The sequence below is a fragment of the Micromys minutus genome (assembly GCF_963924665.1).
Source record: "Micromys minutus genome assembly, chromosome: 9".
NCBI lineage: Eukaryota > Metazoa > Chordata > Mammalia > Rodentia > Muridae > Micromys > Micromys minutus.
The window spans coordinates 65,811,459-65,838,815 of record NC_137978.1 but is presented as its reverse complement, the minus strand read 5'-3'; the positions used below and the strand labels follow the sequence as shown (position 1 = coordinate 65,838,815).

The 27,357-nt window shown below is 52.4% G+C and overlaps 2 protein-coding genes across 4 annotated transcripts; one reads left to right on the top strand and one right to left on the bottom strand.

Moving 5' to 3' along the window:
* The first annotated feature begins 8,606 nt into the window (after positions 1 to 8,606).
* Positions 8,607 to 11,434, top strand: TPRG1L (tumor protein p63 regulated 1 like). Its single transcript, XM_080921823.1, has 4 exons — positions 8,607 to 8,920; positions 9,009 to 9,185; positions 9,787 to 9,940; positions 10,470 to 11,434. The coding sequence occupies exons 1-4, from the start codon at positions 8,652 to 8,654 to the stop codon at positions 10,662 to 10,664; spliced, it is 795 nt and encodes a 264-aa protein (XP_080777949.1). The 5' UTR covers positions 8,607 to 8,651; the 3' UTR covers positions 10,665 to 11,434.
* Positions 11,435 to 11,879: 445 nt separating this feature from the next.
* On the bottom strand, positions 11,880 to 24,346 carry WRAP73 (WD repeat containing, antisense to TP73). Of its 3 annotated transcripts, none has more exons than XM_080921084.1 (12): positions 24,227 to 24,346; positions 21,542 to 21,694; positions 20,533 to 20,649; positions 18,444 to 18,516; positions 16,425 to 16,528; positions 15,707 to 15,793; positions 15,452 to 15,586; positions 15,279 to 15,356; positions 13,898 to 14,003; positions 13,160 to 13,285; positions 12,412 to 12,603; positions 11,880 to 12,159 (listed from the first exon to the last, which is right to left on the bottom strand). In XM_080921084.1, the coding sequence occupies exons 1-12, from the start codon at positions 24,293 to 24,295 to the stop codon at positions 12,011 to 12,013; spliced, it is 1,389 nt and encodes a 462-aa protein (XP_080777210.1). In that variant the 5' UTR covers positions 24,296 to 24,346; the 3' UTR covers positions 11,880 to 12,010. The 3 variants fall into 3 exon arrangements, with proteins under 3 accessions (XP_080777210.1, XP_080777211.1, XP_080777212.1); XM_080921085.1 differs by having other exon boundaries at positions 11,880 to 12,067; XM_080921086.1 differs by having other exon boundaries at positions 12,009 to 12,159; positions 12,425 to 12,603.
* Positions 24,347 to 27,357: the final 3,011 nt, after the last annotated feature.

Genomic DNA, 27,357 nt, shown 5'->3' with positions numbered 1-27,357 from the left:
AACTCTCTGTTGACCAGACTGGTTTGAATATGCCTGGCCCTATTTGGAGGCGTGAAGTGGGAGTGGCACTATGTGGGGGTGTGGCCTTGCTGGAGTGGGTGTGGCTTTGCTGGAGTAGATGTGTCACTGTGGGCGTGGGCTTTAAGATCCTCATTCTAGCTTCCTGGGCGTCAGTATTCTGCTAGCAGCCTTCAGATGAAGATAGAGAACCCTCAGCTCCTCCTGCACCATGTCTTCCTGGATGCTGCCATGTTTCCACCTTGATGATAATGGACTGAACCTCTGAACCTATAAGTCAGCTCCAATTAAATGTTGTCTTTGTAAAAGTTGCCTTGGTCATGGTGTCTGTTCACAGCAGTAAAACCCTAAGACAGGCCTTGAACTAAAAAAATCCACCTGCCTCTGCCACTTGACTGCTAGGATTAAGCCATGCACCACCATGCCTGGCTTACAAAGGTATTTATTTATTTAATCCTGAGCTTTCATGGTATGTGTGGCATTCACACCAGGCCAGAATCCACAGCCACAGCACACATCTTCTAGGATCTTAGATTTTCTCTTCCGCAGCCCACCCTGCCACCATGCCTCCACTCAGTAGTGTGCTAAGATGTCACTGAGTCACATTTCTGGTGACACTTTTTAGATGTCCATCCCAAAGAGACAAGAGGCCAAGCTGTAGTTCCCTTTTGTCATAGCTGGAGAACAACTGCTCTCGTTTTCCTTAAAAGCACTTTCCCCCCTCACTAACTGTGCTGGAGCTCACTGTGCAGACCAGGTTAGCCTGGAATCCACAGAACTCTGCCTGCCCCTCCCAGCTTTGTGGATTACAGGGCTGTCCTGGTGCTCTGAGCAGATGGTACTTTTCTCTCTCCTTGTCTCATTCTCTGCTGGGAAAAACATTAGAATAGTCTTTGGCTCGAGGAAAATCAATGCGGGGAGGAAGAGGACTCAAACCACAGTGCTAATTTCCAAAGCAAACCACTCCCTCCTTTCCCAGAACCATGCTGGCTGCCCTGTTCCCCGGCCTGGTGCATCTCCGAGCTGCAAGAGAGAACCCTCCAGACAGAAACCCAAAGTGTCCCAGCAGCTAGAGACATGAGCTGCTGAGCCGAAGGCCACATTCCCAAGAAAACCATCTGTTGTTTGGTCTGAGTTGTCACGGCTATTTCTAACGAGTGAGAGACTAATCTGATACCAGAGGAGGGCTCCAGAGCCGAGCAGCCCATCACTCCATCAAGGAAGCAGAAGCAGAAGGAACAGGAGTTTGAAGCTGACCTGTGTAACATGTTAAGACCCTCTCCCGGGCAGGAGAGATGGCTCAGTGGTTACGAGCACTGTTCTTTCAGAGGTCCTGAGTTCAATTCCCAGTAACCACATGGTGCCTCACGACCATCTGCAATGAGATCTGATGCCCTCTTCTGGTGTGTCTGTTGATAGCAACAATGGACTCATATACATAAAGGGGGGTGGCTCTCTCAAAAAGCAAAGAGAAACAGACACCTAAAGTTTCTTTAGGTACTCAGATGCAGTGTGTTGAGTACAGTTTGTGCAGATGGCATCATTAAGTAAACAGAATTTGGCAAAAAAAAAAAAAAAAAAAAAAAAAAACAAAAAAACAACAAAAAAATAAACCTCAGAGAAGGGATAGTCTCTTGGGAGAAAAACATCCACCTAATACCTCATCCAAACACCAAATGACTCATTTAGAAGTGTAGATTGGTGTCTAGATGCAGGTGAGGGCAGGCACAAAACAAGGCAAGGCCTGTGATTGGGCAGTGAATAAGAAAGGCGGGGTCAGAGTCTTTGAAAGGTGGGAGAGGGTGGCCACAGGGAGCTATGAATATCTTATAAGGGATGGATCGTTACAGGAAAATTTGTCTTGTGTGGGTGGGCAGTTTATAGCAATATCAACTGGCTCCGAGTTTATTGAGTGGACTTTTGTGAAGTGAGAATTTACTGATACAAATCTGATTGATAAATTACAAGCCTCTAGAGTTTTGATTTTACCGGGTTTACTGGGAATTGTGACAATAACCACAGGAGGCGAATGCCGTGAGCAGAGAGCCCTAAGCGGACACTACATGGGGTTAGCCATGGAGGCAGAGAGACCGCTGCTGGGGCCGGAGAGTAGCAGACGGTAGCATGGCCTGGTGAGCCGTTTACTTACTTTAATGTCTACCACTACCTAGAAGTCTGAGGCTCGCCCATTCCCACATCCGTTTCCAGAGCTCCAAACCTACTGTAAGAGAGAAACCAAAATGAAAGGCCCCTCAGGTGCCGTTGACTCGCATGGGCTGCAGCTCACTACAGGGTTAAGACATACGATTTTGCCCAGGGCTCAGGCTTGGCCCTGTAGGCGGCCAGCTGCCTGGCATATACAGCCCACTCTCTCTCTGTGCTCGCCTGAGCTTGAGCGTGATTTGAAACACAGCAACCTCCTGCTCAGCAATGGAGTGTCCAGCCTTCCCAGTTTTCATGGGTACATGGCCACTGTCTTAGTTTCCACTGCTGTGATAAACACCATGATCAAAAGCAGCACGGAGAGGAAACGGTTTATTCCTTCTTGCTGAGAGAAATCAGGACAGGAACTTGAGGCAGGAACTAAAGCAGAGGCCATAGAGAAATGTTGCTTGCCACGCTGCCTTCAGTGCCTGCTCAGCCTTTTGTCTGCAACACAGGACCACCTGCCCTACGGTGGCAACACGCACAATGGGCAGAGCCCTCCCAAATCACTCACCAATCAAGAAAATATTGCACAAGTTTGTCCACGGGCTTGTCCGGTGGGGCCATTTTCCCAACTGAGGTTTCCTCTTCCCAAACGACTCTAGCCAGTTTCAAGTTGATATAACACTGAAAGTAGACTACTGTCCAACAATCATGTGGTTTCTGGTCACGGGCATGGGCTGGCCCGTCACAGTACCTGTGACAATCACTGTGTAGCTGCCCTTTACCATGGGGATGGCATGGAGGATGGAAGAAGGCCTGGGATGCAAGCCTGTGGGATATTTACCCATTATTGCAAGCAAGAATGACATCTGTTCACATGACAGGCTGAGGTGTTGGGGAGATGGCTCATCTGGATTGGATAGCTTCCCTGGGAAAGTCCATCAATGGGGCCTGATTTGGAAACAGGGTCTTTGGTACAGTGACTGAGAGAGGGGTTCCAGATTAAATCATCCTTGATTATCTGAATGGGTTCCTGTCAGAGACCAGAGGAGGAGACATGAAGGGACATCAGGGAGACAACTTCAAAGATGGGGCTGGGTAGTAGGGACAGCAGCGCTAGTCCTGTCCACCAAGGCTAGACCACCAAGGCTAGAGAGGTCTGCATGGACCCACCTCAGGCCTCTGAGGCTGTGCACTTCTGTGGGCCAGCCTGGGGTAACTTCTACAGCAGCAGCAGCAAACTAATGCAAACTGTATACTGGGCACTGTCCTGTGGAAGGTGTGGATGTTTGTAGAGGGTCACTGGCTGCTTGTCCTGAAGCAGCCAAGTCCCTTGGCCTCTCTGTCTGCAAGGCCTGGTCTGGGACAGCAGAGCTTCCTTTTGGGCCACATGGGGGGACATAGAGGCCTCTAGAAGGGCATGCCATGCATGGGCAGACCGAGTATGTCTTTGGACTCTCAGCCCTTGCTTACCATGCCTCCCATCCTTTCAAGGTCTCAGGGTGGAGTTGGGGCTGTACCTCAGTTGGCAGAGTTGCCCGCTATATACAAAGACCTGAGTTCAACCCCTAGTCCTATATAAAACCTGAGATACATGACAATTTTTATTTTTAATATTTATTTTATTCGTATGAGCACACTGTAGCTGTCTTCAGACACACCAGAAGAGGGCTTCAGATCCCATTACAGATGGTTGTAAGCCATCATGTGGTTGCTGGGAATTGGACTCAGGACCTCTGAAGAGCAGTCAGTGCTCTTAACCACTGAGCCATCCCTCCAGCCTGATACATGAGGGTTAATTTAAGAAATAAGTAAAAAAGATCTTCTGGCCCAGGTTCCTTCCACTCACTCCCTACTTGTTCAAGGGAAAAGCAGAGGTTCCTTCTGAGGTCACACTGGTCCACCAGTGGACCTGCCTTGCATAAGGTCAGGCCTCTTTGCTGAACCAGGCGGACACTGAAGCTCTGGTTGGTTCCTCCACCGAGACCCTCTTGGACTCAGTGGGACATGGAACAAAATCACCTTCCTGGTGGTGTGGCAACTGTTGGAAAATTATCATAGAAATGGATTATGAGGGCTACCCACGGCTGTAGCCAGGCTGATCTGACTTCCCATAAGGCCACACTGTCTGGAGCTGATGTCTTTATGCTCACAGCCCTGTGCATTAGGAGCTGTGCTCTCTCTCCCTCTCTCCCTCCCTCCCTCCCTCTCTCTCTCTCATACACACACACACACACACACACACACAGAGTGATTTAACTTATTTTAAAATTGTATGTATGTATGTATGTATGTATGTATGTATGTATGTACATTCTGAAGAGAGTATGTGGTGATCAAAGGACAATTTGTATGAGTTACTTCTCTTCTCCCACCATGTGAAACCCAGGAATTGAACTCTGGCTGTCAGGTCTGGCAGCAAAGACTTTTACCTGCTGAGCCATCTCTCCAGCCTGGAACTGGGATCTTTGTCAACGTTACCTCAGCATCTGTTGTGGGCGCTTTGACTCAGTGACTAAGGACAACATTGGAGGCACCATTGCAGAGCTTGGGGTAGCGCAAGGATTGCCTCCTATGGCAAACTTCCAGAGGTGTGCATACCCTGTGCGTGACCCAAAGTGCAGCTGGCTCTGGAATGACCACACACACAACAATCCTGTGTGGGGAGGGGGGAGGCTGGTGCCAGCTGTGGAGGAGCCCCAGGCAGCTCTGAGAACCCACCTCAGGATGCTCAGTCTTAGGGTGAGGCCTGGGATCCACTCTCAGCACCTCAAAAAGGGGCCAGGGGTGAGGAGTGAGGACCCACTGAATTAAAAAAAAAAAGTTAAATTACAGCCTCGGGAAATTAAGACAGTAATCTATTCTTTATAGCTGAGGTTCTGAGTCTTTTACAGGAAGATAAGGACTTCACCTAGGACTTTAAAACATCCCATACCTGCCAAGCTGTGACCTCCCCAGGGAGGCTGATGATGGGTAGTTGCGCCATCTGCTGACCACTTTGGGAAAAATCCCTGGAAAAGGCTACTGTGCCCCAAGATAAGGGCCCACAATACTATACTCCCTAGACAGTCACCCCCTCCTGCTCCTGTCCCCCGCCTGTGACCTGTGCACACATGTGGAGGTCATCTAAATGTCTCATTGCATGAATTCCCCACCCCCCACCCCTTGCCAGCTAAATTATGAACCTGCTAAAGATACACGAAAGTCCCAGCCAGTATCCGTGACTGCCACCATCTTTGGAAAACAGGCTGTGAACTCCATCAGGTCAAGAGGAGGCTGGCAACACCAGAGGCTGGAAAGGCAAAGGAAGTCATGTGCCCTCTGGTGTGAGGACACACACATACACACTGTGGTTCTGCATGCTTTGGTTGCTTCCAGCAAGTCAGTTTGTGGTCTGTCCTGGCAGCCCCACATGAGATGTGGTATTTAATCACAGCAAGAATACTGGAGACTCCTCAGGGTAGTGAATGTGAGACTTATTCTGCAGAAGCCAGGTTTCAGAGTGGACAAAAGGTCAAAATAGCCAGTTCGAAGATTTGTCACAGAAAAGCCATAGTTTTGAGAGTCCCCAATCTAAAACAATTCCTGCCCCTTTTCCTCACAGGCTGTTACAGAAAGGTCTCTCCCCTTGTCTAGCATGATCTCCCACCCCAAATTCCCCGTCCCCTTGGGGCCAGATTCTCCTCCCTTTTTGCCCCTCTGCTCAGAACAGGTACAGAGCACCTGCTTGGCCATGACTCTTTCAATAGCTGCTCTAAATGCCTCACACTGAAAACGGACCACGATGACTTATCTCTTACACCTAGGACTCATGCATGCCGCAGATTGACGTTTGCTCGTTGTGTTTTTAATTTTTTTTTATTATGTGTGCACTGGTGTTTTGTCTGCGTGTACGTCTGTCTGTGTAAGGGTATTGGATTTTGGAGTTACAGTTGTGGGTGCTGGGAATGGAGTCCTGGTCCTTTGGAAGAGCAGTCAGTATTCTTAACTGCTGAGCGGTCTCTCCACCCCTGGCTTATCTATTCCTCCTCCCTCCCCGTGGGCTGTTGGCTTTATGGCTGTCCAGCACACTCTCCACATACATCAGGTCTCAGGACCCTCTGTGGGAACTCATGTCATTGTGGCTGCTCCCACCGGTGTCCTCGAGCTGTGCACTGGATTCTCTGAAGAAGCCACACTGTGAAAGGTCCAGCAGGCTGGGTCACCCTCACAACTGTCAAGAGACAAGACTGCAGACCCAGAGCTAAAATGATCTTGGGTTGTCACTGACGAGTCTAACATGCTTTGGAGAAAAGACTCTGGGGTCACATTGTCATAGCAACTCATTAGCTCCACAGACCCCGACTGCTGGCACCCCGAGAGCAGGAGCTCAGGGACATCTTATATGGCTTCCCCACTAACAGCTGTTCCCCTCTGAAGCCCTTGTCTGAAGCCGCCATGACCCAAACACAAATACAGACACTCGCTGGCCCATAGGACAGGGTCTCTGAGTGTTCCCCGCCCCCTCTCCTGCAGAGGGGGCATCTTCCCCCCAAGGACAACCGTAACCCTGCCTCTGGGTCAGGATGTCCTGAGTACCGGGGTCGCTGTTGTCTCTCTAGCAGGAACTTCAGCCTTGGTTTGTGGGTGGCTGGGATGGAGTTCAGGCTCGCCTAACCCCTTCCTGGAGACTTGGCCAGGGCTGCCTACCCCTGATCCCACAACCTTGGTCCCCTAAGCTCTGCCCCACAGCTCCTCACCTGACATTTAAGAGCAGTGTGCACTGTATTTAAAAACACTGGAGGTTCTCTCCTCTCCAACTAACCAGAGGCCCCAGGCCCAAGGCCAGGGTGGAGCCAGAGCACAGGCACTTATGCAGGAGGGCAAAGTTGTAGCCAGTGCTGTGTTGGCATGACAGGGTGATGGAAACTCACCTGCCACAGACCTTGGCATAAACACCAAGGTCCAGCTTGGTGAGCCAGTGGGTTAACTGAGGTTAGAGGACAATGGGTGAGGGGTTACTTAGAACAAGGGCAACTCACGGGCTGTTGTGTCACCAAAAGCCCAGCCTAGTGTGGGTGTGGACACTGAAAGTTGGAACCCTGGAGCTTTCAGAGTGGCTTGCAGGCAGCCAGGTGGGTGGGAGCCTCCCCTGCAGCAGCTCTTACTGCTTTTATGCCCTTGTGAGGGACTGTGTTCATCGTCGGCACTTACAGGACCACCCCAAACCTGTCTCCTCAACCCTAGCATGTACTTAAGAGGGTCCAAGGTGCCTGTCATAAGCAAGGGGCTAGGAGCACAAACGGCTTCCATACACACCTGCGCGCACCACACAGGACTGCAACAAAGTAAAGAAGGCAAGGAACACAGACCCCTGTGAACTGCAAGTCTTGCCCAGGGAAGTGTTTTGAACCAGGAATCCATAACAACTGCAGTGCACTGGAGGTAAAAGGCTTTGGGGGTGGGGTGGGGTAAGAGGAACAGGGACAACATAAGTGACCCCTTGGGTGAGGATCTGAAGACAGTGCAATGGAGCATGGCATGGGGTCAGCCGGGATGCTAGAAAGAAACCCGAGTCCAGGACTGCGTCCAGCAACTGAACACATGGAGTGCCCTGGGTCAAGACAAGGCCAGGGGATGTGACCAATAAGAACACTACATGAGCCATCCACTTAAAGGGAGCCATTATCCCACTGTGAACCTGTTGGAATGGAGGAAGTGGGCTAGGAGGGGCTTCTATCCCAGGTAGGAGCTGCAAGGCCCAAGAAAATCTAATGGCGTTTCCTTCCAACCCCCACAGCAGCACTCTTCAGTGACGTGGGAGCTTACTCAAGTGTTATCAGTCCCAATATGAACAAATGTCTGACATCCATCTGACCTGCAAACATTCCTATCTCCAGGGTGCTATGCCCTACATAACCACACCCACAAGGTGCCCACACCCAAGGAATGCTGCACACTGCTGAGAAGCCTCTATCTCAGGTGCCCCGACACGGAGTGCCCACAATCCTCAGACTCACCCATGCCCACACTCCACACTCCCCAGGCACACGCACACCTCCACCTAGCGCCACAGCCCAAAGAGCACCGTAACCCCGGAGAAAGTGAAGGGCATGGACCCAACGCGAGGACACACTGCCGGGGCAACGCCCCTCGCGCCGTCTTCTGCGCGAGTCCGTGGGTCCCTTTCCCTGTCCTCAGCCAGGAACCCACGCCATGCAATTTCTCTCCGCTTCTCCTGTAAACAGGAAGTGGTTCCGCGCGTGGTCGCCGCTTCCGGCCCGGGAGGGGCCGCCGTAACTATGAATGGCAGCAAGCTAGAGCCAATTGCAGAAGGAGGCTTGGAAAAAAGCCAATCGTGAGACGCAGCCGATGGAGCTGGAGGTGGGTCTGGAAGGCGGGATCTATGTGGCACAGCCAATCACAAGGCAGACGAGGGAGGGCGGGGCGTGGCCCGGCTAACGCCGGGGCGGAGGCCGTCGGTGTAGCCGACCGGTTGCGGGGCAATGCTGCAGCTGCGGGACACGGTGGACTCGGCGGGCACGAGCCCCACGGCGCTGCTGGCGGCCAGCGAGGATGCGGGCCGGCCAGGGGCGGGCACGCCGCTGAGCCAGACGCTGTGGCCGCCGAACGTCCACGACCCTACACGCCGCGCCCGCGTCAAGGAGTACTTCGTGTTCCGGCCCGGCGCCATCGAGCAGGCGGTGGAGGAGATCCGCGCAGTGGTACGGCCGGTGGAGGACGGCGAGATCCAGGGGGTGTGGCTGCTGACCGAGTAAGCCAGCGCGAGGGGGCCGCAGGGACACCGGGAGGGGGCAGGCGGGGCCCTTGGTGACGGGCGGTCCGGTCCCTCTTCCCTGCAGGGTGGACCACTGGAACAAGGAGAAGGAGCGGCTGGTGCTGGTCACCGACCAGTCGCTGCTTATCTGCAAATATGACTTCATCAGCCTTCAGTGCCAACGGGTGGTCAGGGTGGCGCTCAGCGCGGTAGACACCATCTCCTGTGGAGAATTCCAGTTTCCTTCGAAGTCGCTCAACAAGTAGGTGCACCAGCGCACTACAGGGCAGGGCCCCAGCGGATCCTGTAAGTGGTATTGTCCTACTCTCTTGTGAGGTAAAGGTCTTTCATCTTGAAGGAGCAGTGGAAAGAACCTTAAAGTAGAAGCTGGTGATTGCAGGGTGGCCCAGTACCTCCTTGAAAGGGATGCGGGCACAGTCGGCCACTCTGCCCGCACTACCATTAAGATACATGGAAGCAGAGCCCACTGTCAGAAGCTGTGTAGGGAGTATGGGGATTTTACCTTCAGCAGGAGGGAGACACAGGGCTTGTGCTCAGTAGTACTAGAAAATCTGAAACAGCCAGTCTTCAGGGGCTGGTTGGCTTGCTATAATTACTTGAATAGGGACTCCAGATAGCTAATGGCTACAAACTTGAGCATCATTCAGTAACATTAAGAACAAACAGCCATAATTTGGCCAGGTCGGACTGTATGCCTGTGTTTCATAGGCATTAAGTGAGGCTCAGCATCACCAAGACACAGACTTTGTTACACCATGCCACAGCCTCCCCAGCCATCCCTGATGCTGGGTACGATATTGTATTCCTGTGGTAAGCAAGGCTTTCTCCCTGTCCCCCATCAGGCGAGAAGGCTTTGGGGTTCGCATTCAGTGGGACAAGCAGAGCCGCCCTTCTTTCATCAACACATGGAACCCCTGGTCTACAAACATGCCCTATGCCACCTTCATAGAACACCCAATGGCTGGCATGGACGAGAAGACAGCGTCTCTGTGCCATGTAAGCAGACCAAGGCCTGTGGTCCCCAGCAGTGACAGCTAGAGGCCACTGTCAGGGGTGAGCCCTGGACGTGCAGCTCCACAGTGGGAAACTAGATGGTGCTGTTTAAGAGGGAGTCCCCATCTCATTGCAGGGTGCTCTGTCTGGACTGGGTGGCTGAGGGAGCATGGGAAAGTCCACAGTACTGGTGAGACTTGGTAGGTCACTTGGTGCGATCACAGTCCTCATAAGTTCCTCATCTGTGATGCTCCCTGTCAGTCAGCATTTGCTGTTGGAGCGTCACGTGCACAGTGACGTGCCACTTCAGAGCAAGTGTGTCTGTAGAAGGTACCCTTGCTGCATCTTTAGACATAGACTGGCACTCTCTAGGTCCCATCATGATGTTTGCGCAGGATTAAACCACCTGACAACCTGTCATCAGTGATGTCATCAGTATGTGGTGTTTGGAAGGATTTGAACTTCTCAGAACCCTCGTTTCCCCATGGGTTCTGTCTTAGGTTAAGGCTCCATGTTTATTCTCTCTCTCAAGTTGGAAAGCTTCAAGGCTCTCCTAATCCAAGCTGTCAAGAAAGCCCAGAAGGAGAACCCACTGCCAGGTCAGGCGAACAACGTGCTGGTGCTGGAGCGCCCCCTCCTCATCGAGACCTATGTGGGGCTGATGTCCTTCATCAACAACGAAGCCAAGCTGGGCTACTCCATGACCAGGGGCAAGATTGGCTTCTAGACAATCGAGCCTGGGGAACCATGGTAATGGGGACTCCGTGTGCCACCTCTCGCCACCTACCATGGCTGGAGGGAACAAGGGCATTGTCCCGCTATGTGTCTGGTTAGAATAGTCAAGTGGATCATATATATTTAGTTGGACATTGGACACCTTGGCAACATGATCTTACGAAGGCAGACCCGGCTGCCCCTATCCCACTGTGTTCCTTCTGTAACACCATGTTCTCCAGCATGCTGAGCACAGTGCACCTGCCAAGTGCTGGACCTGAAAAATTCAGCCCGTTTTTAAAACACATGGTAACTGCAGTAGCACCCAGCAGACAGGTAAGTCTGCTGGGCAGCTCCTAGTGAACCTGCCTTTCTGTGAATATGCTTGACTTAGAATCTCACTTTATAAATTAATCCAGGTTGCGTTAATAGAACAGTTTTCCTAGGCCCAAAAGGTTACTCTCATAGCATAAGCCAGTCCCTTCCGGAAGTCATGGTGGTGGGTTACAGCATCCTGTCTCTGTTTAAGGGGACTGACTAGTTGGGTTTTAAAAGTGCATGCTTGTGGACAGAGGAGCGTCCTGGAGCTTCACTGAGCACTGCTGAGCTTTGACACGCCAGCCACACGCAGCCTGGCCTTGCAGTCCACTGTAGATGTCACTTTATATCTGTAGCTTTAAGTTAACCGGCATGGGTGTGACCAGAATGTCATGGCCTGTCCAAGAGGAAAGGTGACCTCAGATGCACCTGTCTTCCGCCTGCGCTTTTGTTCTAGTAAAGACATTTAAGACCAAATGGAGTCACTCCTCTTTGAAGTTATTGTACAAAAACAGGTCTGTCTGTTTTCAAGGCACTTGCTAGAGGTGGAAGCATGCATGCTGGGTAGGCTGCACTTCCCCTCTACTCCACAGGACCCAGGCTCCCTGCAGAACTCACGTGTAAGGCCAGAGACCTGTCCAGCTGTTACAAGGGATCCACAGCTCACATGGGGACAGGCACAGGTGCTGGGGCCTTGAGGCACTTCTGAGTACATCCAGCTGCAGGAGGGCGGACCAGTCCCACGTTAGTCCACCCTTGTTCCACAGAAGACCAACTGAAAGCAGCTCAGCGAACAGCAAAGGTTTATGAGGCAGGTTGGTGTCATTACTTCAGGATTCTTCATCCTCCCAAGATAGACCTCAGACCTGTAAGCTAAGGTATTGAAGAAAAGGACCACCACTGTTCCATGGATTAACAAATACCTATTTTACACAGCAACTTTATACATATTTACAGGAAATTGGGCAGAATAGCCCATCTGGAGAGCCTGTGCAGCTGTTCCTCATGTTGGGATAAGCAGTCTGCTGCCTCAGTTTCCACTCAGGTTCTAGCAAGCTGTCCTCGTTGTCCATAGGCTGTTCCAACCTTCTCCTTGGTCTCCAGGAAACAGAGACAGAAATGATCCTTACTCAGAAGGGCCAAGGACTCCCCACTTAAATGCCAGCACAGTCCAAGCACTGGAAAGTCACCTAGAGAGACAGGTGGCCAGAGGGTTAGAAGTAGGACCTGTGGGGAGGGCGGCATGTGGATGAATGAGTCTGGTGACCCCAGGACTGAAGACACAGCCAAGAAAGCTTAGGGCAGCAGGTTCAGTCAGGCACACTCTAGGCAAGGTCCTGAGATGTGCAGGGACATCTTTCACATGCGCATGACACATGGCAGTAGGTTGAAGCAGATGTCTGGGGCCAGCATATGCTGAACCACCATGTCCCTATGCTCACCTTCCCCGGGTACCTGCACTGAAACACAGCCTGCTGGGGACCACAGGTACACTTTGCTTCCTCCTGTGCAGATGGCCAGCCTTGGCTGCAGTGGGTCCCACTGGAATGAGCGCACTGGAGACATATGCTCTAGTACCACAAACAGCTTCAGCTTCTGAATGTCCCAGATCCAGACAGCATTGGGGACATTGTCTACAAGAAAGCAAAGATAAGGCATATGTCAGTGCTTGTTGGCCCTCTGCAAGCAAACTCTGGCTGTTTTCAGGGACCAGCACCCAGAACAAAGAAAAGGGCTCCCACGGCCACAACCCCTTTTTCCTGTGGTTTTTATATCTGTAGATGTAAGAAATGCAAACAAGACAGCTCCCCACTCCACTTGTTAGGGGGTCCACATGAAGACCAAGCTGAACATTTATTACAATGTGTAGGGGGCCTAGGTCCAGCCCCAGCCATTGGGTCCCATTCCCCTACCTGGGCTGCTTAGTTGGACCTCAGTGGAAGAGGATGTGCCTAGTCCTGCTGGGGCAGTACCCAAGGGCGGGGCTGGACCTCTGTTCTTGCACAGTGAGGTGTGCAGGAGGAAGCAGCCAGGGCATAGGCTGACTAGCAAGGAGCTGCTGTGCAGAACGTATTTCTGCAGAAAATCAGGGAGAAGAGCACACAGCTGCCCTGAGCTCTGCTTCTCCATGGGGCTGCACTCTTGGTGTCATAGGGCCGTGACAGGTGAGCCTGTGAGTGTGACACTGACCATTTCTTGATGCCAGGAAGTAGCTGTCAGAGCTGAAAGCCAGCATTCCTACACCCATCCTGGGGTTTGCTCTGTCAGCCACCGGCTTCAGAGTCTGCAAAGAAACTGATCCTGAGGCGATCTCATCTGCAACACCGACAGGGAGAACATGCTGAGGGCACTGGTTAGGGGGAGAGGGCAGAGAGAGAAAAGGAAAACATGCTGCCTGCCGAGGTGCATGGGAAGGTTTGCTGGCTGGAGGGCTTCAGAGGACAGCTGTGGTAAGAGGCATAGCCACGCGTTCCCTAAGGGACAACAGTGTCAGTGCCTACCCCAAGTCAGGTTAAGAGAACACAGTCCGGAGGCCCGGAGGAAGGGTATAAGCCTGCTTCGGTCTGCTTTCTGAGCTAGTCCCAGGCAGATTGACCCTTTTCCGGCTGGGAATCAAAGAGCCATCAACCAGCAGCAGAAGGCTAAGTAAGTACAAGGCGGGGTGAGCAACCGAAATCCAGGTTGCCTGCCACCCTCCAACAGGCACTGCTGAGCTGATGTCCCCTCACTCCTCCAGGGACTACAGAGCAGGGAGGGAAGGCAGTCTTCACAGGAGAACACCTGTGATCTGTATACTGCGGGACTTTGACTCCATCTCAAAATCTCCCCCACCCAAACAAGCAGCCTCTGAGGTTCATGTGGACAGGATTCTCATCTAAGACAGGAAAAAAAAGTTTCTCTCATGGAAGACACAGCCCTCCTGCTTACATTTGCTCTCTGAGGTCGAGAGGGCACCAGCCATTGCTCGGGGTGGTGGGAAGGACAGGTGGTCCAACCCCAGCTGTGGGATCTTCTCAGCTTCCTTATACACAACCTGAAAAACATGATGTGGCCACTAGCCAGTCTGTGACAAGAGCCAGGGAGCACAGCGGAATGTGGTCCAACTTCAGTGCCCTACACGGAGGTTACTGGGAAGAGGCAGCAGCCAGCCTCACCCTTTGCAGTGAAGGTCAGTTCAGCTGCCACCTCAGTCCTGCTGGCCAGGCTGTCCTTTAGAGATGGGCACTGACCACATGGCTATGTTGACATGGTCAACTTGTCACAGCTATGCAGCAGTGGCCTGTATGCACACTGTCAGTGTAATGGAGAAAGCAGGCCAGGAGAGGACAGTGAGCGGCAGCAAGGCTGTGGAGTAGCAAAGGGCCAGGCCTGACAGATTTGGCATTTAGTGTGGATCTTAAAGGTCCATGTGTGGGGGGAGGGCAGGCAGGCCACACTGGGACCTCCCCTGTCCTTCCTTTCTGCTGCCTGGCCAGAGCAGCTGTAGGTCAGCTCAGCTCTGCCACGTGTCCCTTCCACAGTGTGCTGCCCAAAGAAAATGGTGAAGAGGCCATGGACTGAAACCTTGGAAATTAGGAGCCAAAGTAAACCCACTCTACTTTAACTTGAGGTTGACCCTGTCCCAGGTACTCGTCGCAGTGACACAAAGCTCATGCACACACGTAGGTCCATGGGTACTCCAGTCCCATGTAGAGAAACTACCATACACGCATGGTGGAGACTTAGATGCGTGGACCAAGGCAAACCTTGGCAGCCTGCATGTCCTGCCCTGCATTCTAGCATCTCCAACCTGTGCTTGGGCCAAGTTCAGCCACTGCTACTGGAGGAGCACCCTGACTCAAGCCGAGCCTCTGCCTAGCTTCTTCTTCCCACATGGTTAGCTTCCTACATGGGGCAGCTAACTGAGTCCTGGGGCTGTGGCCCTGGCCCTTCCTTGTCCATGGGAAGCAGAAATCTGTCCTTGTTCCAGACCACTGACAGAAGACAAGAGGACTCAACACTACTGAACTTCAGAATCTGCCTTCAACACTGCACTTCCCGCTGCGGCCCACAGCCCAGCTCTCCCGGCCCTTCTCTGTGTACTCTACACTGGCAGGATGGCTCATGCTCAGCATTTCCTGGTTCAGTCTCCCCAGGGACCTGCAGAGGACACAGTCCACAGAGGAGCCTGGACTCCACACACCTTTGACCAAGGAGGGTGTGAGAGGCATAACAGGGAAGACAAAACCATAGCAACTGAGGAAGGTCAAGGGCAGCTCACACCGGAGAAACCACGGTGTGCAGGCTCAGGTTCAATCTGCAGACTTACTGTCTTGGGATTGTTAATGGCTGCAGGATGCCCAAACTCAGTGATCATCTTCCAGGTCACGTGATTTAGGAGGCGCACCTGGGGAAGGAACAGAGAATGACATGAAGGTAGCTCACAGGCTGCCAGTGTACCACAGCTCATGGAGTTGGCCTGCGCCCTGAGCCACTTCCTACCTTTCCATCGTAGCTCCCAATGGCCAGGAACTGACTGCTGGGACTCCAAGCCACAGACTTGATGCCCAGGGACCACTCATAGGCACAGTATGCTGACAGCAGGCGGCCATCCAAGGAGTACAGCAGAACCTTGTACTGTAGATGAGACATTTAGACACGTCACAGGCCCTGCGTGCAGCTCACTGCACTGAGCACACAAGGTACCTGCAGGTGAACTCTCTTGAAAAAGAATGTGCTGCTGACCATGTGCTATACCTCCAAGCAGGTGTCCCACACTGCCAGCACACAGCCGTTCGGGGCCCACTCGATCCCTGTGAGATCCTGGGTGTCTGTGTCAAAGTGCTACCGGACGAGAAAGAAAACACAATCTGAAAACGTCTCCTTAGATAAGTAGAACATCTGTTTTCTAGCTAATGCTTTGGCTCACGATCATTTTACACGCACAACAGACACAGCATCTGTGTGCTGTTCCGGTGAGTGAGCAGTGTGCCAACCATTCTGGGCAGGGCCTCATCCCCTCATCCCCATGGGCACCTGTGCTGTTCTTAGCGAGCCTTGCCTGGCACGCCTCCCTGCCCGCCTGCAGGCTGCTTCCCATCTGCCCCGCAGGTGTTTCTCTAACACTGCTGACACTGAAATGCACTCGTGGTCCTGAAGTTTCTGGGCATGGAGGGCGTTGCTCAGTGTCCCAGCTCCTTAGGATTTTGCCCAGGCCAACTCAACTGCATTCCTCCCAGGGAGGAGGTCCCTTATGCAAAGGAGAGGGTTCAAAGTTCATGTCAGCATACCAACGGTGTACCACAAGGTCTGGATCTCACGTAGTATGCACTGCTTGGAGTCACACACAGTACCCCTACCCCTGGCCATGGAAACTCCATCATTCAGTCTACCCTAGGGGCTGCAACAGCCTCTGGGATCATCCGGATCCCTGGTTCTACCCCGTTTCCCAGCCAGCAGCAGAGGATGGCCCTACCCGGAGGAGCTGCCAGTCACTGCACACGAAGATGCTCACGTAGTCTCTGCAGTCCCGTCTCTCCGCCAAGGCCAGGTAGCGGCCATCCCTGGTGAAAGTTAGTCCTGTGGGCAGAGATGGTAAACTGGAACCAGAGTGTGGGAAACCACTGGAGCGCAGCAGTGACTTTTGAAAAGGGACAAGAGCAAGGACCGATCAAGAGACGGGAACCCCCAAATGTGTTCTTCTCGTGAGCAAGACATTGTCCCATGGGAATCTGACAAACACAGCCCTTATCCCTGTTGCAGGGGAGGTGGGTTACTTATGCAGAATCAAACCCAAGTACCTGATTCCTAACAAGTCACAAATGTCACTGTGACACATGGAGTGCTTGTATGTGTATGTGTTCATATTTCACAAAGGAAGCTGCAGGACACACCTGATAGTCAAAACTCAGCTTGCAGTTGCAAATGTGTGTGTGTGTGTGTGTGTGTGTGAATCCATGGCACAGTATGGATGAGGGTTAAGAGGACAACCTTGGTGTCTATTCCCCATCCACCTCGTTTGCCACTGCACAGGCCAGGCTAGCTGGCCTGCAGGCTTCTGGAATTCTCCGTCTCCCGGGATCACAGCCTCTGCCACTGTACCTGGCCTACTGTAGGTCTGGAGATTTGAACTCACTTCCTCATGCTAGCACAACAAGCATTCTATACACTGAGCCAGCTCTGAGACTGCATTTCGGGTTTGCTTTCAGATTTCTTTGTATTACTAATCAGTGGATGCTTGTGTATGCATCTGTGGATAGGCATGCACGCAGTCTGCAGGAGTGCCTGCCGAGGACGGAAGAGACCCATTCCGTTGGGGCGGAGTTAGAGGCAGTTGAGGCTCCAGACCCGAGTGCTGGGCATTGAACTAGAGTCTTCTGGAAGAGCAGAGCGCTCCTATGTGCTGAGCCACCGTTTGAATTTGTCATTTCATATAGCTAAAATTAACATGAATATTCAAAATAATCTTACTTAAAAACATTAAGCAATTTTTCTAGTCCTGCCTTAGTGTAAAAGGTTTTGAGGTCAAGACCTCAAGAATGACAAGAACAACTTCAAATAACAGACTAGAGGAACACCTCACCCAGAACCAGACTGTTCTTTAGATACAGTAACACTTAAGACCATGGAAACCACAACAGATCTACAATGGTTTCAGTTCAATGTGATCTGCAAACTCCTCGTGGCAACAAAGCAAAGAGGAGCACACCCACTGTGAGCTCTCTACCGCTGGGGCCTGGCCTTCGTCCTTCTCCCAGGGGCAGTGAGGCTCCAATGGACGGGGCTCCTTTCTCCTTTCCCTGTTCTGGGATGTTATCTCCTGACAGAAGAGCTAGAGAGCTGAGTTAGAGATGGCTCACGGTTAAACATGTGTGCTGCTTTTCCAGAAAACTGGTTGCAGAACCTAAAATGGCTCATTATCACCTGAAACTTCAATTTGCATTCACAGACACACACATACACACACACCCACGAAAGCATACATATACCTTAAAAATAAATAACTAAAAAAACAAACAAGCAAACAAACAAAAACAGTGAAGTAAGCTGACAGCTAGGCCCCAAAGGCAAGACCTTCCAAACTCTGATGGTAGCAGGCGAGAGCCCTGTCTGAATGGAGGTAAAGGATCTCTTCCCAGGACAGTTCCTGTCTACACCACAGCATCCTGTTGTTTAGGAAACGATATGGAGGGAATCTCAGAGACACAGGGAGGAGGCACAGTGATGGAGGCTGGGGGGAGGGGCACAGTGATGGAGGCTGGGGGGAGGGGCACAGTGATGGAGGCTGGGGGAAGGGGCACAGTGATGGAGGCTGGGGGGGGCACAGTGATGGAGGCTGGGGGGAGGGGCACAGTGATGGAGGCTGGGGGGAGGGGCACAGTGATGGAGGCTGGGGGGGGTGCTGTTTTATGTGCTGTAGCTCCTTTATCTGCTCTCCCTGACACAAGTCCACACCCCCAGAACTGTTAAGGGGACTGTATGGAGGCAGACTCACCCTGCTGACAGGCTTTGGGATACTTGATGTAAGACACGGATTTGGTGCACAGGGACCACACCGTTATTCGAAGCTGCCAAGGGGAAAGGGAGAGAAAGGATTAGGAGGCTTCCTTGCCATCTTTACAAAGATTCTTAAAGCTGGAAAAGATAAAGGCGGACCCACACTGCACACTCACTGGAAAAGATAAAAATGGACCCACACTGCACACTCACATGAGGCTTACTTCAGCACACCTGCACAAATCAGCCATGAGAGCAGACTGTCACCAATCACCAGGTGACAACTGAGCCGAAGTGTGGGGCTGGGGAGATCTCAGGGGAAAGCCTTACTGCTCAGGAGAGGAGTGCACCCTGCCAGGGTGCGGTGGTGTGTCTATGATCCCAGCCACAGACGAGCTGGCCAGCTGAACCAGCAGAACTGGAGAGCGCTGGATTCAAATGAGAGACACTGCCTCAAAATATAAGATGGAGAGTAACTGAGGAAGACCCCAACATCCCAACACGTGAGCTCACACACGCAGCACACACACCCAACATTTTCAAAAGCCCCAAGATGTGATGTCTCTTTAGTGATCCTAGATTGGCAGCCGTTTCAAATCCTGATGCGAATCCCCGGGAAGCTGCACAAATCCATCTGCACTAGCCAAGCAGGACTGATCCTCTGTCACTAGAGAGGGTCCTAAAAAAGGCCAAAGCCACAGGGCTCCTCAGACTCAGGTGCCCAGCAGCAGACAGCTGAGCGTGTTCCAGGAGCCTTTCCTTACAAGGAACGAGATCAGCAGCTGTGCCTGCCGGGAGGGGTGAGGCACAGGTGTATTTAAGTAATCTGTGAACTGCTGTGATCCACTCAGTGTCATATGCATCGGGGACCCCAAGACTCTCCAATGCAGCCAAAGGTGCCCTCTGGAGGCCAGCAGGCTCTCCATGCCTGGAGGTGTCCTGAGAAGTGTGCAGCTGTCTTCTGTGGATCAGTGACCAGAACACAATTCAACTCCCTTCTTGTCTCATGGGAGGCAGGCCTCCCTCGTATGGATTTCCTGCCTCCAGAAGGATACACAGAGGTCTAACTGTCCTGAGCAGGAATGTATGACTCTAAGTTATGAGTCTACTCTAGGAATCTGTCATGCTCACAGGGTTACCTCCCGGCCACCAAGTATGGCTGGTGGTAAATAAAGTCTGTGGGACTTTTAAAAAGCTAAAATCTAAAAGCAGGGAACAAGGTAGGGCTGGTGAGGACTTTAATCCCAGTAGTCAAGAAGCAGAGCAGGCAGCTCTCTGGGGCGAGCCTTGTCTACACAGCAAGTTCCAGGCCAGCCAGGGCTACACAGTGAGATCCCGCTTCAATACAACAAAAAGGGTGGGGACATTTTTTAGGGTCCCCTTGCTATGACATATTCCTCCTCACAGGATGTTGACATTCACGTTGCTGCCCCAGGCACAGCGCCTATGACCTAGCAGGAGGTTGGCGGTGTCCAAAGGCAGTGTAGTCTGGACAGTCGGCTCTCTGTTCAAATGTCCCTTCTCAGCTTCACTTCAGTGTGTGGAACACAGCTGCTCAATACACGTACATTAAAAAACAGTTCCTAAGCTTTGCAGAGGGTAACGGAGGGACTGAGCCCAAGTCCATGAGATCTGGAAGCTGGACTCTGGTCTGCAGAACTCCATAGCATGAAGACTGCTGGCCAAAGCTGTCTAGAAAACACTCAATTATGCCTCCAAAAAGCCCAGGCCACATGTCCCTTTACAATGTTAGCATAAGCTCTGCAGAGCCCTGGTCCAGCCTCCTGCCTCCAACACTTTTGTTTACACTGACTTTGGAGCAGGGGCATCTGTATACAGAGGACAGCATTCTCACCCTCCACCACATGCATTCACAGGATCGAGGTTAGGTGGCCAGGCTCAGTAGCAAGAGCCTTACCCACTGAGCCATCTGCCAACCCTTTTAATGTCCTGTTTTTCTTTAAAATAGGATTCAAAATTTATACTGTTTATGAAGTCTGACCTGACTACTGCTCCAGAACCCAGACTTTCACATTCCCAGGCTATTTTAGGCAGAGAACAGAATGGACTACATTTGGCCAGCTTACGTGGAATTCCGTTGTGTTTAGAATGTGGCGGCCGTCCGGACTCCAGCAGGAAGCGACCAGCCCTGCAGAGCCTTCGTCAATCTTGCAGTGCCATTCTGGCTGCTCAAGTGACCAGACCTGGATTCATAAAAGAGACACAGGATTGCAAGCTGGCTGCACCATGCAGGAAGCCTCTCTGAGGAAGAGGATGTACCGTGTTACTTCAGGTCATCCAGTGGCTGCAAGCTGCACTTTCTGGAGACTTCACTGCAGTCACCCCTTTGAAGGGTCTGCTTATGTCCCCATTTCTATGATCTCAGTTAGGCTAAGAGAATAACAAAACACTGCCTTCTAGAACCTTCTAGAACTTTCTAGAACCCAGTCCAAGTTGCTCCACTGCAAATACCTCCCGCTCTGAAAAAGCATGCCCAAAGACTAAGAACAATTACTGTTTTGGTGTTTGTCTTTCCACATCAAAACTATTCGAGAGCATTATATTTTAAAAGAAAGCAACTCTGGGGACTGAAGAGATACCTCAGCAGTTGAGAGCACTGACTGCTCTTCCAGAGGACGTGGTTCAAATCCCAGACCCCATATGGCAGCTCACAACTGTCTTATAACTTGTAACTGTCTTGTAACTCTGACACCCTCAAATAGACATACATGCAGATTAAACACAAATGCACATAAAATAAATTTTATATAAAAAAAAGAAAGCAACTTTGAACTCACTGCATTTCCCCCAAACCTAAAAAGAAGGATGCAAAAAGCCGGACTCCTTCCTAGTTACACCCCTGGGAATGTTTGCTGACTCTGACTCGGCTACGGTAGCAGGGCCAGACCAGTTAGTCCCACATGCCCCTTGAGTGCAGGCACCTCATCCACACATGGGATACACTTACATGAGCCCTATGTATATGTGGCATGTGCCTGCCTACACACATCACATATATAAGTGGCACATGCTTGCTCATGGCCCACACACATGTGGCACCCATCTGTATACACCCCACTAACCTGTGGTACGCACCTGCACAAGCCCCCGTCGGTACATGGCACACAGGATGAAGAGAGAGTCTGCTGACCACTCGATGTGCTGGATCTGGTCCAGGCACGTGTACAACTGAAGGATCTGAAGGGTCGCCACATCCCGGACCACTAACCGGTACTGGACACAGGAAGCCTAGAAAGCGAGACAGAAGGCACAGGATGGGTCTCCTCTACGGCAGGGAGCCTCGCCTTGGTGGCCACCTCCTTCCTGCTGTCTGACACAGTTAGCATCGTGTGGACCAACACTTACGGGGCTCATTGCAAAATGAGTTAGAAAAAAATAAAGTTGGAGCATGCAAAAATTAAAAGTTCCACCTTGTTTACATTAACCAAATTATCATACTCTAACCTACAGATTTGTACAAGTAAATTCAACAACAACAACAACAAAATTACTGGTCAGGTCGTGATGGCCTACACCTTTAATCCCAGCACTCCGGAGAAGGAGGCAGGCAGATCCCTGCGTTTAAGGCCAGCAGAGTCTACAAAGTAAGTTCCAGGACAGGACAACTGGGGTTACACAAAGAAACTCTGTCTCAAAAAGCCATTTTGTGTGTGTGTGTGTGTGTGTGTGTGTGTATGTATGTATGTGTTTGTGTATGTATTTGTGTATATGTGTGTGTATGTATGTATGTATGTGTGTATATGAATGTGTGTATGTGTTTGTGTATGTGTGTGTGTGTGTGTATGTGTGTGTGTGTGTGTGTGTGTGTGTGTGTGCGCTTTCCTGCTTGGATGTGATGGTGCCCACTTGGAATCACCGCCCTGGGAGCTACTTTCTGAGTCTGAGGCCAGCTTTGTATATTATAATAGTCTAAATGCCAAGAACTTACACTTGCCTCAGAAACAAGCTGGATGCACAGAAGCCACATAAAACTCTGTGTGCCAGTTTATAATCCTAGTTCCCGTGAGGGGGCAGGGGGCAGGCAGAGGCAGGCGCATGTGGGCCAGCTAGCCTGGTGTCTGCAGTGAAGTATTAATTCCACCTTGTTTCAAACTAGGTAGAAGGTACGGAATAACCCTGGGGGTTTTCTTCTGACCTCTACATGTATGTTGTGGCACCCGCGCGCGCGCACACACACACACACACACACACACACACACACACAGAGACTTCATTTGTCTTCTGTGTGAAGAGAGCAGGAGGGCAAGTACAGATCAGAACAAGGACCTCTCAGAGGACTTGTGTTTTCACATTCGAGTTTGGTGAGCTGTGACAAGTGACAATGGATTCCTTGGAGCCTCTGAAGACACTGACACTGGAAACATGGACTCCCTCTGCCCAGGATTTAGGGCAAGAGAAAGGGACAATCATCAAGAGTCCCACAATATTTTGATGAATGGGCAAACATAAGTAACAGAACCAAAAGCAACTTCTTGGCTGTTCACTGAAAACTTTCAGGACAGTAAAGCAGCCCTGGAGGCACTTGGAGAAAGGTAAAATGTTTCAATGTGTACAGGTTAACTCTTCCTGAGACTTTCTACATCCTTAGGATGACACATAAGGAGGGTAAAGGATGACTCAAGGCCTGGACAAACACAGCAGGAGTGTGCACTAAGAATCAACACATCCAGGCATGGTGGCATGCTCCCTTAATCCTAGGACTCAGGAGGCGGAAGGGGGCAGATCTCCGAGTTCAAGGCCAATCTGGTCTACAGACTGAGTTCCAGGGCAGCCAGAGCTACAAGCAACAGTGTCTGGAATGCATGCACACATGCATGAATGAATGGATGGATGGATGGATGGATGGATGGATGGATGGCACCAGTCAGTTAAGAGTGTAGATTAATAAAAAGAAGCTTGTTAAAATTAGGATTGCATTGGTACGTGAGAAGGGTCGGGTACTGGTTATGGCTTGTGACAACATGCAGGGGACAGTCCTTGCCTCCTATTATGTGGGATCTGTGTATGGGACTCAGGTCGGCAGGCTTGGTGGCAGGTACCAGTACTACCCAAGTTATCCGACTGGCGTGGAACCACAGTTTTAATAAGACGTAAGTTTTTCCTGAGGACTGCCTGACGTCTGCGAATGCACAATGGTCGTACTGGCGTATCATCTGAACACAACCCTGTCACTCAAAGAGTGGGCAGCTAACATCCAACCCTGACACCAAAAGCTAGTTATTTAGATCATCTGCATGTGATGGAGGAGAGGTCATGAGCTTCACAAAGGAGCCCTCCCCACACACACACCCCGTTTAATCAGCTCACAGACGAGAAAACACAAAATCCCCTGTGCCCTCGAATGTGTGACAGCAGCGTCATCTTGTCCAACTTTGATGAAGGGAAACTGGAGCCGGGAGCCTGGCACCCATCCAGCGGTGCCACCTGCTCCAGCTCCTCCTTCCTTCCCCTGACCACCTGACAAAGTAGCAACCCCAACTCCATCACTGCTCTGCCCAGGCCACCAGCTCCACGTCCACTTTCTCCACCCTGGTCACCTGCCAGGATCCCCTAAGCCTGGCCTGGGTCCCTCTCCAGTTTCAGGTTTGTTTTCCCCGATCGCCTGCTCCACTTCAAACCTCCTACGCCACCCCCGAGTCCGGCCGGAGTCCTCCCGGCCGCCCCGCTCGGGCCCCCTTCCCGCCCCCCTTCGACCCGCCCCGGCCCCCTGCACACGTCGCGCGCCCACACTGAGGTTCCACCCCGCGCGCCGCAGCTCACCAGGTACTTGCCATCCGGGGAGAACCTGCAGAGCAGGCCCGAGAGCTTGAATGACTCCGAGAAATTCATGGCCACCTCCAGCCCGGGCCACTCAGGCCCCGATGTACCTCCCGCAACCGCCGCGGGCAGCGGCCGGAAGTACAGGGGCGGAAGCGAGCGACAACCAATGGGAGTCTCGAGCGGCCGCGCGGAATTATGGGGCGGGGAGTCCAAGCTCGAGTCTTAAAGGGGCCGAGAGCCTTTGCGCTCTGGAAGATCTTCGAGCAAGCTGTGAAAAGGAAGGCTAAATTCTGACTTCAGATAAATCACAATATAAGTATGTTCCTAATTGTTACCTGGGACATACTTAGACTGAAATATTCCCTTATCTAAAATTGAGATGTAACTAGACGTCTGTACTTCTGAACATACATTTATTTACATGTAAATACGTTATGTATGTATGTGTGTATGTATGTATTTCGATACGTCTCTTTAATATATAACAAAGTTTTTGTTACAGGGGCTGGGATTGCGGTTCAGTTGGCAGAGTGCTTGCTTAGCATACATGAAAGCCAGGTTTTGGTCCTCAGCACCGCATAAACCCCGCACAATGGTGCACACTTAAAAAAAAATAAATAAATAAAACAAAAACCTCCTGCACCTGAAGCCAGAGGCGCAGAGTTCCAGGTCATCCTCTGCTACCTATAGAGCTGGATGGAGGCCATGCTGGGCTACCTGAGACCCTTTCTCAAACAGAACAAAGCGAAGCATACTGTCTATTTCAATTTATTTTTCACGTATAAGTATAAATATAGGTTTGCTCTGAGGTTTTCAGGAGAGCGACCACCTGCAGCGTGACCTCGTGACATTTAGATGATTCTCAGGTCTAAGGCAGAACGAATTCGAAGGCATGTGGATCACGCGAGTAGTCTCACCTTCCTGAGGTTCTGGGTTAGAGTGCGGTCTTGATTCAGGCGTTTGGTGCGGTGCCCGGGACCGCAGCCCTGCTGGGCATCTATAGGATACAGCACCAACGGGGTTTCAGACTGGGCTCGCCTCCCGAAGTGCTCCGCTCCCTCCCCACACAGCACCCCGCGTCCTGTGTCCCACAGGGCTCCCCATTCCCATCTCATCCCGTTGGATGTTCCCGTCTGCAGCGCTTTGTGGATCTCTTTATCGTCCAGCCGCTGTCATGGGCGCCGAGTCCCGAATTCTGAAAGACTGGGACTTGGTGTTGCTCGGTCCAGCTCATAATTCCGAGCCTCTTCCAAACAGCTGCTAGTAATTTCCACGAATGAATGAATGAATGAGTGAATGAATGAATGACAGTGCTTGTACCGTTCGGAGAGACCCCGCAGAGTGCGCGTGCTGGCCTTTTCTGTTCCCACCCAGACTCAAACTCTTGCTTGGTATTCATCCTTACCCCCAACCTGCCTGCAGCTCGCACATAATCACTCCTCGCAGCAGCGGTCGGCCTGGCACCAGGTCAGGCTTTTGAGTACGAGAGAGATTTGGTTTGTACCAGCCCACGTCTCTTGCAAGGCCACTAACGGCACTAAAGCGACTTCAGGGCGTGTGGGAATACCTTGGGCGAGGACCACCCTGCAGAGCCGCTAAGGGGCCCCACAGGACGAAACTCCTTCTAAGGCTAAGGGCCTGCGTGCTAGAAGAGGGGACGGGGACCGCTCACTTGCCCTGCGGGAAGATGGTACAGTAGACATCTCGAGCCAGAGAGAGTCCCCTGTCTAACCCTGAGCCGCTCTGTGTGCGCAGTTCGTGGGCATCCGTTGGGCATCGCCTAGGACACCAACACCACCTCCGTGCACTTTCGCAACCCAAGCAAAGACTCTGATATCCTAGGCTAGTAAGCCCGGACTGTGGATCGTGGCCCCCGGGGCGTGTGGGTCCATAAGACGCAACTCCTGCTTGGAGTTTGAAGAGTTGAACCCAGCGGATCTACGTTCGACCCTCTTTCCAGGCGGGCTGACTTGGAGAGGTTCTCAGAGGCAGAGCCCCGCTGGTGCTGGCCAAACCACAACGGTTCTCCTCCAGGGCCTTCAGTGTTCAGTTTCAGTCCGTCCTCCGAGTCTCTCAGGCCCGGGCGAGCCCTGGAGGAGGCGCAACCATCCCCTTCCCAGGGCTCTCCTGTCCCCCCACCCAGGGGTGCAGGCTCAGGGCAGTAGGGGCAGCGAGGGGGATCACGGTAGATGGGCGTCTGGGGAGAAGGCGGAGGAGTCAGAAGGAGCCCAGGTCGTCGGGTGCCCTGTGTCCACCCCCTCGGCGCCTGCGCACCCTTCCTGGCGCCCCGATCCCCGCCAAAGGTCGCGGTCCTGTCCCGCTTCGTCCAAGCCTCGGGCTAGTAGCAGAGGAGACCCCGCTGGGGCTCGCTGGGCGACGCGCGCCAAGCGGCGGCGGGAAGGAGGCGGGAGGAGCGCAGCCCGGACCCCGACTCGGGCAGAGCCAGCTGGGGAGGCGGGGCGCGCGTGGGAGCCCGGGACCCCGGTGGCCGGCCCTCCTCCCGCCACGGCTGAGTGCCCGCGCTGCCTTCCCGCCGGTCCGCCCAGAAAGGCGCTAAGCCTGCGGCAGCCCCCTCGCTACCGCCTCCCTGCCCCGCGCCCATATAACCCGCCGTCCCGCAGCCCTCCCGGCAGCCCGGTGAGAAGGCAGCGCTGCAGACCAGCCCTCGGCGACGCCGACGCCGGCCCGGAGCAGGTAGGCAGCGCTGGGACCCGAGCTAGGGCCAGGAATCTCGCACGAGGCTCCGAGGCTGGGGTTAGGGTGATCAGCAGCCCCTGTGCTAGTCGCGTGAACCGCCCCAGGGACCGCGCGTCAGTAGCAGGAGGGGCCGGAGTGGGGCTAGGAGTGGATGCGGTTGGCGCCTCCTCAACCCATGGACCTGCCTCCTACCCACACAGTCCACCACAGGTGGCAAGGGGTCGCCATCCACGGAGATGCTAGGGCTCTGGTCTGGTACTGAAGTTGGGAGGTGCGTGGCATCCTACCTTACAAGGAATGCAAATCCTGACCTCTGTATGGCTGAAGGCCTTTCAGGTCCTGCCTGGGAAGCAAACCAAGAGACAGGAAAACCAGCTAGATGAACACATCTGTAGGCACCTGTCCACCACGTGTGTGTGTGTGTGTGTGTGTGT